Source organism: Mustela erminea, chromosome 1 (genome assembly GCF_009829155.1).
Source record: "Mustela erminea isolate mMusErm1 chromosome 1, mMusErm1.Pri, whole genome shotgun sequence".
In the NCBI taxonomy this organism is placed as follows: Eukaryota; Metazoa; Chordata; class Mammalia; order Carnivora; family Mustelidae; genus Mustela; species Mustela erminea.
In genome coordinates this window covers 60,420,463-60,437,202 of record NC_045614.1, presented here as the reverse complement: position 1 = coordinate 60,437,202, position 16,740 = coordinate 60,420,463, and the positions used below count along the sequence as shown (strand labels likewise).

Here is a 16,740-nt window from a genome sequence, read left to right as displayed (position 1 = left end):
CCTAAGGTTCCTGGTGAGAGGGAAAGAGATGAAGAAGAAAGGCATGACTCAACCAGCATCAGGACTTAGTAGGGGAGCCCACAGAAACCATGAGTGCCCCCTCACTCCAGAGACACTGTGGGTCTTAGGTACTCTCCCTGTCTCAGAGGCCGGGGAGGCCTGGGAAGGTAGAAGCTGGTGGCAGCCCTCGCTCATGCTCACCTGCTAATGACCATCGCTAGGATGATTGGGAACCACCCGAATTTCAGGATCTTCATGATGGGTGGGCTCTGCCTGGCAACGAGGACCCACACAGGGATCAGGGCCATGAAGCCAATACACACCAGTGGTGTCAGATATCGATTGTCTGTGGGGAGAGAGACAGGATGTGTGCCAGGGCACATGAGCATGGCCTCCTGGACCATGGCCTGGGTCCCAAAGATGAAAGGTGGGCTGAGCACTAAGGGCTCAAGACAATTCTGTCCCCAGCAGCTTAGGGTGGACCAACCTAAGATACCTCTCAGCAATTTGTACCATCTAATGAAGCAACTGGAAAAGCTCCTCTTTCTCCTCAGTTCCTGACAGAGTCCCCTTCACTTCTCTTTTTCACTATTTTCCTGACATAAGAACGAATCCTCTTCCAGTTCCTCCCATCCCAACCTAATTATTAGTATTAATGGTGGCATTTACAGGATTGTGACCATGGGCCAGCACTGGCTCTCAGCACTTCCCAAGCACAAACTCACTTCATGTTCTCAACTACCCCTCAGATAGGCATAGGAGAGACTACAGTGTGAAGAGACAGCCCACCAGGACTCAAGCCAGTATGCAGAAATCAGGGCTAAAGCCAGAGTTAATTAATGATGCCCATCCTGCTCCTGGCTGAGGCCAGTCCAAGGTGACCTCCTCAGCATCCATGCGTCTCAGGGCCCAGAACATGGTCAGCTTTGCAGAAACTCATGCCCCTGTGTCATTTCTTTTCTTTTCTTTTTTTTTTTTAAGATTTTATTTATTTATTTGACAGGCAGAGATCACAAGTTGGCAGAGAGGCAAGCAGAGAGAGAGAAGGGGAAGCAGGCTCCCCGCTGAGCAGAGAGCCTGATGCAGGGCTCAATCCCAGGACCCTGAGATCATGACCTGAACCAAAAGCAGAGGCTCAACCCACTGAGCCACCCAGGCACCCCCCTGTGTCATTTTCTTGAGCTGGTATGAGCCATGAATACAGACCTGGGTCTGGGACACCTGACTGTACCTGGGACCAGGCCAGGACCCAACGCATATCATTGCCATTCCCACACACTCTCTTTCTACTTATAGTTTGCATGTCACCTTCCAAATGCACACAGAATAAGACACAAGCTTTCTCTAGAACAGTCTTCTCACCCCCAGCCCCACATCCAAAGGGCAGGCTTGGGCTCAGGGCAGTGCATGCCCCTCTGCAGAGTGGGCCTCAGCACTCAGGTGTGCAGGTAGGTCTTTGCCCCATACTCCTTTCTCTGATCAGCATCATTAGAAGCATCTCCCTCTTGTCTTTCTCTGCACTAAGAAATAACAGTTCATTCCTTTCCTGGAGCAACTGACTACAAGGAAGGGCAGGCCACAACCACGGTGGGCTACAGACCAAGTGCTTTATGGCAGAAATCTCAAAGGCTCTGGGAGGCAGCAGTCTACAGGAGCATTACTTGCAGGATACTTTTGCATTCCAATTTTACTAGAATGACTTGGAACCTGGCAGAGGTTCCACCTCATATTTTCCCACCACCATGATGAATATATCCCTCTGCATATGGTTTGTCTTCCCAACTACACTGACAGGTGACATGGTCAACAGCTCACTCCTTATCAGTGAAGATTTGTCTGATATATCACAGGCCCAGTGAACCCCCCAAGCACACCCAAGGTATCTTCACAGTCTAATTCAAGAGATGTACAGCCTAACGCTATTCAACAGCTTAGTAGGTCATGTGTTGAAACATGCACTATTTCAGTAGGGGTACAGCAGAGTGGAGAGGAAGGGTCTAGGGATACCTGTGACTTGCATTTGTTTTATAATTAAAACTCAATTAATTAACCCATACACAAATCTTGTTTTAAATTCAGTTTTATTTAAAAAGAAAATTAGGTCATCTTATTATTATACCTTGATTGCCACTTATAGGAACCTTGAAAATCTCCCAACCATTAAATATCAGTGGCAAGCATATCCCAGGGTGGCAAGGACCCAGGCCCAGAGCTGATAGGGAAAGGTTCCCAGTTCCTGAACACTGTACATGGCAGGTACCTGGTCAGTATGCTTAAGATGCTGGCACGAAGAGGCTGAATGATCTCTCATGGTTTTGGGTTCATGTTCCCACAGGGCAATGCTAAACTGGGGCTTCACTGGAGCTATGCCTTTCTCCAGGCATTTCCTCCAACTGAGTGACACTACATACCTCACTGCTCCCCACTGTCCTCTTCACCATCCGCTCCACTCACTGATGCCCCTCTGCCCCCCAGCACTCAGGGTAGTGACCATGCTCAGAATCCACACTTATAGATCCAAACAATTGTGGGTGGTCAGCTGAAGGGGAAAGTAACAACTGTGAGGCTCAGAGGGCAGTGGCCAGCTGTGGAAAGCTGGAAGGTGAGAACGATCTGGCAAGGGGGATGCTGCCCATCAACACGGCCCAGGACATGAGGAAACCTTGGTGCTCCCAGAGAAGACCTGGGGAGACCCCTGGTGGAGGGAGGTCCTCTGGCCATGAAGGCCTGTAATACAGGATATGTAAATGCCTCCTTGGCGGTTGGCCAGGATACTGGGCCACCCTCTGAGGAGCCTGGGGCTTCTCCTGCCTCACACCTATAGAGAGAGCCTATGCTGTGTCTACTTCACTGCCCACAGTTATGGCATTCCTCTTTGGGAGTTGCTTCCCAGGTGATCTGAATGTGTCCGTTGTGAACTGCCTTTCCATGGAGCTCTGTTAGCCTCCAGCCCTCCCTGGTCTCCTTGTGCACCCCTGTCCTAAGGGGGAGACTGACAATGTATCTATTGACCTGAGTAGTTGGGAGAGCTTCAGGTACCTGCTGGAGAACACCACAAAGTTGCCGAATGACCTCAGGCTTTGCCTCTGGAAAAGTAGGATTTCTCACCCCATGACAGACCCCATGGGTTCCCTTCTGTGTGAAGAGTGCCTGATCTGAATGGTGCAAGCTGGGTGCGAATGTCAGACCCAGCCTTGCTCGTGGGCCCCTCCTCCCTGGGGCACCCCTTACCTTTGTGTTTATAGAAGAAGCTGCTGACAAAAGCCAGAATGGACAATGTGATGAGATCTCCCAGGCTGGCAGCAATAGGTGTGGCAATGTTGTCTGGGTTGAGCCCGAGTTTCCGAGCACCAATCACTATACAGACCATCAGCATTCCTGTGGAGAGGAGACAGAGGACACTCAAAGCACAGGATGAGAAAGTTGCAGGGAGGCTGCTCAGTAACTCAGTTCTATTCACACAGACCTAGCCTGAAGCCAGGCTGCCCTGACACTCAGTTTCACTGCTGTGCTGGAGCCTGAGAAGGCTACAGATTTGGGGTGGGGGGTGGAACTGTGACATGTAAGTGTGATATCAAGGAGCAGTCTGAAAGCTTTGCTGATACACTCAAATCCATAGGGAGAAAACATGGAGATGATTCCTGGGCTCCCAAACCACCTGGAGCTACAGACATGAAGCCCACAGCCCCTCACTTCAGGGAAGATGATTCCAAAACCACTCTGAACGATGGAGCCCCAGGGGCAGAGCACATCCTCTTGTGTCCATTGCAGTCCCTGGGGAAACAGGTACCTTAGTGCAACTGGTCATGTGAGGAGTTAGTGGCAAAGCCTGGGAGGGGGAGTTGGGGTGATGGGAGTGCCAGGAGACCCACAGGATATGGTTGGGGTCACCCAGGGTGGGAGAAGGGGAGGGAGAGAAAGGGAAGCAGGTACAGATTGCACTATAGTACTGTCAGCGGGGCCACATCTCTGGGGAACAGGCCAATCTCAGGAGCCCAGCAGGGCCACCACTGGGTGCAGGCAGCAGGTGGCCTCCGCCAGTGGGGCGGGGGGTGGAGTTTCAGGTGCTGCACTGGTGACCTCCCCCAGGCCTCCTTTCCATCCTGACCCCATATTCTGAGGCGACGGTCATAGGTCATCTTCTAGTCTTCAGCCACTGCCTAGGACTTAATCCAACAGCCTTGCATGTGGGTCTTTGAGAAGACACTTTATATCTTGGCTATTGGTGTTTTAACATTATACCCAGTATTCTGTAACTCTAAATAAAATTATTCTTATCACCTCCATGCCATACTAGCATAGCCATACCTGGCCATAGTTTGTGACGTTTCATGACCAGGTCACAGCTACTTTCTCTCCTTTGGAAGGTCACTTCTAAGTGAAGCTAAGTCTGCATAGCTGGCGGTATGGCAACAATCCCCCAGGGACCACACAAGACACCACCGGTTTGAGAGCACTTACTAAAATCTACCACCATTACCCCCTGGCTCTACAGCAGAGTCATATGATGAGCCACCAGCAATGTTTCTGAACTTCTGCACCTCTCTGGACAACCCAGCTATGTCCATGCTGCTGAGCTCCACACCCTCTCTGAGCCTCAGTTTCCTTATCTATAAAATGGGGAGCTAGGAATGGCATTCTCTATATGGCCTCACAGAACAGGACTGCCTTCTGGATCATCTGATTGTGTGGTTTTCAGAGGAGACTTTATGTCAAGGATCTCCAGGGCTCTAACTCTTCAGAGGGTGGGACATACTCATTCTGCTCATCCCTTGGCCAGACTGGAACAGGTACCTGGACAGGAGCACACATCCTACCCAGGGAAGCACAGTTTGTGAATCTGCTCCTGGGTTTCTGCACTCTTACCCTCCCTCCTGATTATATGCACTAGCACAGGAAGGAAGGAAAACCAACAAATAGCCTTCCAGGTCATCTTACAGAATGCTGAGCCCAAAGGGGTTTTCTGAGCAGTCAGATGGGGGACAGAAGTGTAAATGCAAATCCAATTCATAGTTTTCACTTATTCCTTCTATACTTGCAAATGGTTTGCAAGAGATACTCAGACATGCAGTCCAGAAGAGAACCAGAATAAAGCCCATTCATTCAACAAACATTTAGGAGCTGGTGATATGCCTATTTTAGATAATGAAAATAACCATCAGGCTCTGTACTCACACAGTAAATGCTTGTCAGGCGGAGGACTGGACAATGCACAAACAAGTGAACCAGCATGTGAAGTAAATAAACAGGACATGAAAAGAAAGCATGATTACAAACAGGGGGCAGGCCTAGAGAGCTGATCAGAGAGGGCTCAGAAAAGAGACACCTGGCACTTTGCTGAAATTCTACATGCTCATGGATGGGTGTCTCACTCTGCACCAGAACACCAACATCACAAAACAGCACAGTAACTCACCAGAGCATCCCAGCACCGCAACAGTGCCCAGAGCACAACAGATGCCCAGTAAGTAACAAGTCATGAGTGAACGGGTGACATTCCACAGTAACAGCTGCTACTGACATGCATGAGCTCCCTGAAGACAGGGTCTATCTGGCAGTGCTCATGTCTTCCTGCCTTCTACAGGCACGTAGGAAGCACCTGGTGTGTGGCAGGCAGTGTGGTGATAGGAATAGAATTGGAGAAGCGGGGTCCCTCTCTAAGGAGATGACATTTTAGCTAAGAGGTGAGACAGAAAATGAATGAAGAAAATGGCTAATTACAGATTTTCACAAGTGCTCTATAAGGAAAACAGGTGCATGGTGCAGAGGAGCATGGTGGCAGCTGGGGAGAAGGCGGGAGGGCAGAACCTGTGCAAAGGCCATCTGAAAAGACCTCTCTTCAGAGATGAACTGAAGTTAAAACCTGAGCCTTGCTCCCCACCATGACTGAAGAGCCCAGCACAAGTCCAAATGTAAGCTGTGCTCAAGAAATGTTTAAAGACCGACTGAATGAGTAAGTGAATGAAGGGATGAAGGAATGAAGAGATGAGGGGATGGATGGATGGATGGATGGAGAGATGAATGTGTCTACTGAACAAAGGCCAGTTATTTAAACAGAGGGAAGAGAAGTGGAGTCAGCAGCTCGCTCTGGCACACACACCCTGCCTGGAAGGGGACGCATCCTCCCTGCCCACCTTCAAGGTGCATCGGTAACCCAACAGGCTGTCCCCCAGCCCCTGGAAGGTATGTGAGGCTTCATCATTAGTGCTTTCATTTTTCATATCTCAAGGAATTGAAACACAAAGAGTTGAGAGCAGAGCAAGTAGGAATGGGGGCGGAGAGAGCCAGGAGGGGGTGGTCACTGGGATGGGGGATTAGCTGACCTAGAGCAAAGGCAGCAAGGAAGGCAGTGATGATGCTGCTGGCACACAGCAACTCCACCTTTGCAAAGTCTAACTCCTCCTTAGATACAGCGCCTAGCAGCAGGGCAGCCACAGCAGCCAGGAGACCCACGACAGTAGCCTGCACCTGTCAGGGCAGAAATCAGAAATGTGAGGAAACATGCCTCTGACCACCATCACTCCTTTTACTCTGCCTCCTCTCTGACCATGAGAGGTCATTATGCCATTCACCTCTACCTCTCCTCCCTTACCCCAAAATCTGCCAATGGCCCCTCCAACCTGGGAAAAACAAAGACTAACACCTTTCTTTAATCCAATTCTTTGGAAAACTAGTTTTCCTGTTCTGCAACTAGTTCAATGTCACTTGCTTCAAGAAATCATCTTCTACTCAGCCTTTGGCCAAGGGCAACCAGTCTCTTGCTTGGGGCTCCTCTCACAGCTCTAGGCAGAAGTGCTCTGTTGTCTCCAGCTACACAGACAACCAATCTCCCCTGCAATATGGAAACACTCCATGATCCACAGCTATACCTTGGAAGCCTCTATGCACACTTTCCATCTCTCTCCCTGCCTTCCTTCCTTGGCACTTGCTTGGCATGCTGGTGCCCCCTTTCTCTACATTCTCCCCCATCCAAGCTGTGGTTCTCATTTCATCTCAGTGGGGAAACATCTCTGCTGCTCACTCAGGTTAGTACCATGAGGTTCTCTTGGTCTGAGTATCAATCCTGGCACCTGTTCTCAAGACAGCTGACTCTTCAATCCTATGCAGATGAAAACCTGTGTGTAACTTGAGACTTCCCCCAAAACTTAAGTACTAATAGCCTACTGTTGACCAGAAGCCTTACCTATAAAGTCAAGTCAAGTAACACATATTCTGTATGTTATGTGTACTACATATTGTATTCTTATAATAAAGTAAGCTAGAGAAAAGAAAATCATAAGGAATTATACATTTACAGTACTGTATTTATTGAAACATATCTGCATAGAAGCAGACATGCACAGTTCAAACCTGTGTTGTCCAAAGGTTAACTGTAACTCAAATGTCTTTTTTTAAAAATAAGTTATTCATTTTTTAAAAAAATACTTATTTATTTTGAGAGAGGGCATGAGAATGGGAGAGAGAAAGAGCATGAGAGGGGGAGGTCAGAGGGAGAAGCAGGCTCCATACCGAGCAGGTAGCCCGACATGGGACTCAATCCCAGGACTCCAGGATCATGACCTGAGCTGAAGGCAGTTGCTTAACCAACTGAGCCACCCAGGTGCCCTAATTCAAATGTCTTAATGGAAACATGTTGTGTTATTAAGGAAGGCTGAATAAACAGAGAACTGTACCGTTTACACAGATGACAAATGCTTCCCAAGTTAACCTATATAGTTCCAACCAAAGTCCCAGGAAGCTTTTTCATGGCACTTGACAACTCATCTTAAGTTTCACAAAGATGAGTAGATGTGCAAAAATAGCCTAGACAGTGTGAGAAAAAAGATCAAGAGGGAGTTTTGGCACATTCATTATCAATACATAGTTTTAAGGCTATAGTAATTAAAACATGGTGGTACTGGCAGAGAAACAAACAGATCAGCAGGACAGACTGGTATTCAGGAACTGTATCATGAATATATGAAAATTTAATATATAAAAATTTAATAATGATAAAGGTGGCATTTCAAATCAGTATGGAATGGGTAGATACTGAATAAACAAGGAAAGAGAAAGTGGGTATCTATCTGGGGGAAAATTATATTCCTATTTTATACCATACGGACACATACACATAGACACACCACTAAACATAAAACCTCAAGTGTGAAATAGAAGAAAATATAGAATAATTATGTTTCAGATTTTGGACTAGAGAGGGACTCCCTCTGAAGATAAAACATATAAAGTCTATAAAATAAAAAGAGAGATAAGTGTATATAAATCCAATTATGAGTTCTATGTGATACCAGAAATTCAAAGATGAAGAGAGAGCTAGAGAAAATATCTCCAGCATTTACAACTAATAAAGCATTAATGATCAAAATAATGAAGTCCATATTATGAATCAATGGCAACTTTGAAGAACTCAACAGAAAAATGTGCACAGAAAAGGAAATACAAATGGCTAAGAAACACACAAAACACACAAAAATGTGACCAACTTCCTGAATAATCAGGAAAACTTAAAATAAATTCCCAATTTAATAGTAGGCATCTTATTTCTTCATAACTGACATTGATCTTCCTCTACTAAAAGGTCAGTGTCATCTCAGTTTCTACTGGAGTCCCTCAGCAGGTGCTTAGCACACATTTGTGCTCATCCAATGAATGAATGAATCAATGCATGGATGGGAGACACTATTTTTATCCATAGGACTAGGTAAAATTAAAATTTAAAAGGTTGATAACATAAAATACTAACTGACAAATATATATGAAAATGGTTCTCTTAAATGTAGACATGGTAAAATTGGTACAGGAATTTGGGGGGAGGGGATCTGGTTACAATTTATCCATATACTTTATGATCTAGCATTTGCCCAGGAAAAATTTGCACATGTGAACAAAGAATAATATAATAATGATAATGATGACTGGAGTTGATATTTACTGAGTGCTTACTATGTGCTATTCTCAGTGATTTCCATTTATTAAGTCACTCTTGAAAGTGTAAGTTACAGAATTATATGTACAGCACAATACTTCTAATGCTTAAAATACAGAAAGTTGGGTAAAGATGGCAGAGGAGTAGCAGACAGAGATGATATCAGGTCACAGGAGTTCAGCTAGATAGTTATCAAACCATTCTGAACACCTACAAACTGAACAGGAGATTGAAGAGAAAAAGAGCAACAATTCTAGGGACAGAAAGGTAGGATGTGTGGAGAAGTGAATCTGATTGGAAGATAGACCGCTGGGGGAAAGGCCAGCTCCTGGCAAGTGGTGGAGCAATGGAGCATGAAATCCAAACTTTTAGAAGTTTGCTCCACTAAGGGACATTGCTTCAGAGGCTAAGCAGGGGTGGAGCCCTCACGGGGACAGTGTGGTCTCAGGTCCCATGGGGTCACAGAAAGACTAGAGGTGTCTGAATATAGCAGAGCTTGCAGGTATCAGAGCAGGGAAGCCAACTACAGAGACAGAGCCAAGTAGTGCGCTCTCAGCTTGGGGTTACCTTAAACTGTGATCTGCGGCACAGTCAAACCACTGCTCTTTGAGCAGGGACCCACAAGTGGCAGATCCAGGGAGACCTAGATTCCTCCACTGGAAGAGCAGCATAGCAGGAATCTGCCGGGTTTGAAGACTCCAAATGGGGCTGAGCGCAAAACATAGAAATGCTTGGTCACAGGCCAGGTGAGCATGGAGCTCAGCTGGACACCAGGGAGACAGGAGGGATTGACTGTTTTTATCTGAGGGTGCACTGAGGAATGCAAACCCGAGCTTTCAGCTCCCTGAGCCAGAGATTGGGAGGCCACCATTTTCATTCCTATCCTCCAGAGCTCCATGGAAAGCATTCAGGAAACAAAAGTTCCCAAGAACAAACCCCAGCAGATTACTTAGCCTGGCCCCTGGCAAGGGTGGTGCAATTCCACCTGAGGCAAAGACATTTGAGAATCACTACAACAGGACTTGCCCACAGATAAGCAAGAACATCCAGCCAAGACCAAGCTCACTGATCAAGGAGAGCCATGGAATTCCAGAGGAGGGGAAAGCAAAACATGGAATTCATGACTTTCTCCCCATGATTCATTAGTCTTGAAAAGTTAATTAAACTTTTTAATTTTATACATTTCTTATTCTAATTTTTAAAATTTTCCCTCTTTCCTCTTTAAAGGCTTTTTTAAAAATTAAATTTATTTATTTTCAGCGTAACAGTATTATTTTTTCACCACACCCAGTGCTCCATGCAATCCATGCCCTCTATAATACCCACCACCTGTACCTTAATGATACCCTTTCAAAAATATCTTAATGAAACCTTTCTAAAAATATCTTAAAACTTCATTATCATAGTCATATCTTATCCTTCATTTTATCTAACTTTAATTTTTGTATACATATAGTTTTTTCATCTAAAAAATTTTGGAATACAACTTCTTCTAATAGACCAAAATATACCATAAATCTAGCACAGGGCTATGTTCTAGAATCCAGCCAGATCAACTTCTCTCCACTTTCACTTCCTTTCTTTTTCCAACCAACTTATCAATTCCTTTTTTAGAATTTTTTATAATTTTCATCTTTACAGTCATATTCCATCCCTTCATTGTGTTAACCAATTAATTTTAACATTTTATTAAACCCATATATCCAAAAATATTTCTTTATTTTTTAAATTTGTATTTATTTTTAAAATTTCATTTCAGTGTTACAAAATTCATTGTTTATGCACCACACCCAGTGCTCCATGCAATATGTGCCCTCTATAATGCCCACCACCAAGCTCCCCCAACCTCGTACACCCACCCTGCAAAAACCCTCAGAAGATTTTTCAGAGTCCACAGTCTCTCATGGTCCATCACTCCCTCCAATTTCCCCCAACTCCCTTCCCCTCTCCAGCTCCCCATGTCCTCCATGTTATTCCTTATGCTCCCCAAATAAGTGAAACCATATGGTAATTGACTCTCTCTGCTTGACTTATTTCATTCAGCATTATCTCTTCCAATCCCATCCCTCTTGATACAAAAGTTGGGTATTCATCCTTTCCAATGGAGACATAATACTCCAAGGTATATATGGACCACATCTTCTTTATCCATTCATCATTAAAGGGCCTCTTGGTTCTTTCCACAGTTTGGTGACTGTGGCCATTGCTGCATGAACATTGGGCTATAGATGGCCCTTCTTTTCACTACATCTGTATCTTCGGGGCAAATACCCAGTACTGCAATTGCAGGGTCATAGGGAAGCTATATTTTTAATTTCTTGAGGAATCTCCACACTGTTTTCCAAGGTGGCTGCACCAACTTGCATTCCCACCAATAGTGTAAGAGGGTTCCCCTTTCTCCACATCCTCTCCAACACATGTTGTTTACAGTATAGATAATTTTGGCCATTATAACTGGTGTCAGGTGGTATCTCAGTGTGGTTTTCATTTTAATCTCCCTGATGGCTAGTGATGATAAACATTTTTTTTATGTGTCTGATAGCCATTTGTATGTCTTTAGAGAAGGGTCTGTTCATGTCTTCTGCCCATTTTTTGACTCGATTCTCTGATTTTTGGGGTGCTGACTTTGAGAAGTTCTTTATAGATCCTGCATATCAGCCCTTTGTCTGTATTGTCATTTGCGAATATCTTCTCCCATTCCATGGGTTGCCTCTTTGTTTTGTTGACTATTTCTTTTGCTGTGCAGAAGATTTTGATCTTGATGGAGTCTTAAAAGTTCATTTCCCTTTTGTTTTCTTTGCCTTTGAAGAAATATCTTGAAAGAAGTTGCTGTGCAAAGCTTCTGCACAGCAAAGGAAATAGTCAAAAAAACAAAGAGGCAACCCACGGAATGGGAGAAGATATTTGCAAATGACAGTACAGACAAAAGGTTGATATCCAGGATCTATAATGAACTCCTCAAACTCAACACACACGAAACAGGCAAACATATCAAAAAATGGGAAGAAGATATGAACAGACACTTCTCCCATCAAGACATACAAATGGCTACCAGACACATGAAAAAATGTTCATCGTCACTAGCCATCAGGGAGATTCAAATGAAAACCACATTGAGATATCACCTTACACCAGTTAGAATGGCCAAAATTAGCAAGACAGGAAACAACATGTGTTGGAGAGGATGTGGAGAAAGGGGAACCCTCTTACACTGTTGGGGGAATGCAAGTTGGTGCAGCCTCTTTTGAGAACAGTGTGGAGATTCCTCAAGAAATTAAAAATAGAACTTCCCTATGACCCTGAAATTGCACTCCTGGGTATTTACCTCAAAGATACAGATGTCGTGAAAAGATGGGTCATCTGTACCCCAATGTTTGTAGCAGCAATGGTCACGGTCACCAAACTGTGGAAAGAACCAAGATGCCCTTCAACGGATGAATGGATAAGGAAGATGTGGTCCATATACACTATGGAGTATTATGCCTCCATCAGAAAGGATGAATACCCAACTTTTGTAGCAACATGGACAGGACTGGAAGAGATTATGCTGAGTGAAATCAGTCAAGCAGAGAGAGTCAATTATCATATGGTTTCACTTATTTGTGGAGCATAACAAATATCATGGAGGACAATGGGTGTTAGAGAGGAGAAGGGAGTTGGGGTAAATTGCAAGGGGAGGTGAATCATGAGAGACTATGGACTCTGAAAAACAATCTGAGGGGCTTGAAGTGGTGGGGGGGTGGGAGGTCGGGGTACCAGGTGGTGGGTATTATAGAGGGCATGGATTGCATGGAGTACTGGGTGTGGTGAAAAAATAATTAATACTGTTTTTCTGAAAATAAATAAATTGAAAAAATTTTTTAAAAAAGAAGTGGTCAAAATAAAATTAAATAAATAAAGAAAGAAAGAAAGAAAGAAAGAAAGAAAGAAAGAAAGAAAGAAAGAAATTCCTGTGGCCGATGTCGAGGAGGTTACTGCCTATGTTCTCCTCTAGGATTCTGATGGATTCCTGCCTCACATTGAGGTCGTTTATCCATTTCGAGTTTATCTTTGTGTATGGTGTAAGAGAATGGTCAAGTTTCATTCTTCTACACATAGCTGTCCAATTTTCCCAGCACTCTTTATTGAAGAGACTGGTTTTTTTCCACTGTACATTTTTTCCTGCTTTGTTGAAGATGATTTGACCATGGAGTTGAGTGTGCATATTTGGGCTCTCTACTCTGTTCCACTGCTCTATGTGTCTGTTTTTGTTCCTGTACCCTGTTGTCTTGGTTTGTAGTAAAGCTTGAAATGAAGCAACGTGATGCTGCCAGTTTTCTTTCCCCTTTTCAACATTTCCTGAGCCAATTGGAGTCTCTTCTGATCCATACAAATTTTATGATTGTTTGCTCCAGCTCTTTGAAAAATGCTGGTGGAATTTTGATTGGAATGACACTGAAAGTATAGATAGCTCTAAGCAGTACAGATATTTTAACAATATTTATTCTTCTGATCCATGAGCATGAATAGCTCTTCCATCTTTTTGTGTCTTCTTCAATTTCTTCATGAGTGTTCTGTAGTTCCTTGAGTACAGATCATTTACCACTTTGGTTAGGTTGATACCCAGGTATCTTATGGTTCTTGGTGTTATAGATAATGGACTGATTCTCTCATTTGCCTATATTTTCATTGTTATGCACTAGAAAGCAACTAATTTCTGTACATTGATTTTCTATCCTGCCACATTACTGAATTGCTATATGAGTTCTAGTAGTTTGGGGGTGGAGTCTTTTGGATTTTCCATATCAAGTATCATGTCATCTGCGAAGAGAGAGAGAGTTTAACTTCTTCATTGCCAATGTGGATAACTTTTATTTCTCTGTGTTGTCTGATTGCTGTTGCTGGGGCTTCTAATACTATGTTGAACAAGAGAGGTGAGAGTGGGCATCCTTATCCTGTTCCTGATCCCAAAGGGAAGGCTGTCAGCTTTTCCCAACTGAAGATGTTATGCACTGTGGGTTTTTCATAGATAGATTTTATGAAGTTGAGGAATGTTCCCTCTATCCCTATACTTTGAAACATTTTAATAAGGAACGGATGCTGGATTTTGTCAAATGCTTTTTCTGCATCAATTAAGAGGACCATGTGGTTCTTCTCTCTTTTCTTATAGATTTGTTCTATCATATGGATTGATTTGCGAATTTGAACCACCCTTGCAACCCACAGATAAATCCCACCTGGTCATGGTAGATAATCTTTTTACTGTACTGTTGGATCCTATTAGCAAGGATTTTGGTGAGAATCTTAGTATCCATACTCATCAGGGATATGGTCTGAAATTCACCCTTTGGTGGGGTCTTTGCCTGGTTTGGGGATCAGGGTAATGCTGGCTTCATAATAACAGTCTGAAAGTTTGCCTTGTGCTTCAATTTTTTGAGACACCTTCAGGAGAACAGGGATTATTTCTTCTTTGAAAAATTTTTTAGAATTCCTCAGGGAATCGTCAGGTCCTGGGCTCTTGTTTTTTGGGAGGATTTTGATCACTGCTTCAATCTAGTTACTAGATATTGGTCTATTCAGGTTGTCAGTTTCTTCCTGGTTCAATTTTCAAAGTTTATAGTTTTCCAGTAATGCAACTATTTCATCTAGGTTGCTTAACTTATTGGTATAAAACTGTTGATAACAAATTTTGATGATTATTTCTTTTTCCTTGGTGTTAGTTGTGATCTCTCCCTTTTCATTCATAATTTTATTAATTTGGGCCTTCTCTCTTTTCTTTTGGATTAGTTTGGCCAATGGTTTATCGATCTTATTGATTCTTTCAAAATCCAGTTTCTCATTTCATTGATGCATTCTACTGTATCTCTAGTTTCTATCTCATTGATCTTTGCTCTTATCTTGATTATTTCCCTTCTCGGGTGGGGTTGGCTTAACTTGTTGTGGATTCTCCAGTTCTTTAAGGTGTAAGGAAAGCTAGTGCAATCTGGATATTTTAAGTTTTCTGAGGGCAGCTGAGATGGCTATGTATTTCCCTCTTAGGACCGCCTTTGCTGTATCCCATAGGTATTGGACTGAAGCGTCTTCATTCTCATGGGTTTCCATGAATTGTTTAAGTTCTTCTTTGATCTCCTGGTTGATCTAGGCATTTCTAAGCAAGGTGTTCTTTAGCTTCCAGGTGTTTGAATTCCTTCCAAACTTTTCCTTGTGGTTGAGTTCCACTTTCAAAGCATTGTGATCTGAGAATATGCAGGGAATAATCTCAGTCTTTTGGTATCAGTTGAGCCCTGATTTGTGACCCAGTATGTCGTCTATTCTGGAGAAGGTTCCATGTGCACTCAAGAAAAAGTATTCTGTTGTTTTAGGGTGGAATGTTCTCTATAATAATCTACGAGGTCCATCTGGTCCAATGTGTCATTCAATGATCTTGTTTCTTTATTGATTTTCTGTTTGGATGATCTGTCCATTACAGAGAGTGGCATGTTAAGATCCTCTACCAATATGAGTCTTTATTTTAATTAACAGTTGTCTTACGTAGTTGGCTGCTCCCATACTGGGGGCATAAATGTTTACAACTGTTAGAACTTCTTGGTGGATAGACCCTTTATGAATGTTGTAGTGTCCTTCTATATCTCTGATGGCCGTCTTTAGTTTAAAATCTAATTTATCTCATATGAAAATTGCTACTCCAGCCTTCTTTTGACGCCCATTGGCATGAAAGATGCTTCTCCATCCCTTAACTTTCAGTCTGGATGTATCCCTAGGTTCAAAATGTGTCTCTTGTAGACAACATATGGAATGGGTCCTGTTATTTTATCCAATCTGCCGTCCTGTGTCATTTTATGGGTGCATTTAGGCCATTCACATTGAGAGTGATTATTGAGAGATACATTTTTATTGATATCATGTTACTTGTTCCTATAGATTGTCTCCATAAATTTCTGTTCAGTTATATTCTTGGGTTTCCCCCTCTTTTATAGGACCCCCCTAATATGTCTTACAGTGCCAGCTTGGTGGTCACATACTCTTTTAAACCTTGCTGGTCTTGGAAGCTCTTTATCTCTCCATCCATTGTGAATGTCAGTCTTGCTAGATAAAGGTTCTTGGATGAATGTTCTTCTCATTTATTGCCCTGAATTCATCTTGCCATCCATTTCTGGCTTGCCAGGCTCTGTGGAAAGGTTTGATGTTATTTGGATGGGCTTTCCTCTCTACATAAGGAATCTTTTCCCCTTAGATGCTTTCAAGAGTTCCTTTCTAAAAGTATGATTCATCAGTTTCACAATCAGGTGTCTCGAGGTCTTTCTAGATTCTATGATCTTGGCAGGGGGGGACCTTTCTGCCTCTAGGATATGAGTTCCATATCCTGGTTCCATTCCCCAGAGTGGGAAAATTTTCACGGAGAATTTGTTCAACTATATCCTCTACTCTTTTCTCTCCCCCCTCCCCCCGCCCAGAGATTCCAATAATTCTGACGTTGGAATATTTCATGGCATAATTTATTTCCCTAATTCTGTTTTCATGGCTTTTAAGCTGTTTGTTCAGACCTCCTCCTGATCCTTTTTCTCTATCAGTTTGTCCTCTATATCACTAATTTTATCTTCTGCCTCAAATACCTAGCTGTTAGAGAATTTAGATTAGATTGGAACTCATTGGGAGCACTGTTAACATCTTCCCTAGTGGCTTTAACTTCTGTCCTAATTGATTCCATTTTGTCATTAAATGCTTTCTACAACCTAGCCATTGCCTGGATAATTGTTAGCCTGAATTCCCTTTCTGGCATACTGTTTATGTCCATATCCAATAGCTCTAATGGAGAGGGCAGAGTCTCTGAATGT

At 43.4% G+C, this 16,740-nt stretch overlaps 1 protein-coding gene across 6 annotated transcripts in view; it reads right to left on the bottom strand.

The window, feature by feature from the left end:
* The window catches only part of SLC41A3 (solute carrier family 41 member 3), a 141,307-nt gene that overhangs the window by 19,795 nt on the left and 104,772 nt on the right, over positions 1 to 16,740 (bottom strand). For 5 of the 6 annotated variants that reach the window (XM_032342880.1, XM_032342629.1, XM_032342713.1 and 2 more), the window contains 3 exons: positions 6,324 to 6,468; positions 3,232 to 3,378; positions 202 to 346 (listed from right to left, as the gene is read on the bottom strand). In XM_032342880.1, coding sequence (XP_032198771.1) covers positions 202 to 346; positions 3,232 to 3,378; positions 6,324 to 6,468 — 437 coding nt within the window. The remainder of the gene's footprint in view (positions 1 to 201; positions 347 to 3,231; positions 3,379 to 6,323; positions 6,469 to 16,740) is intronic. The other variant, XM_032342972.1, reaches the window with a different exon arrangement.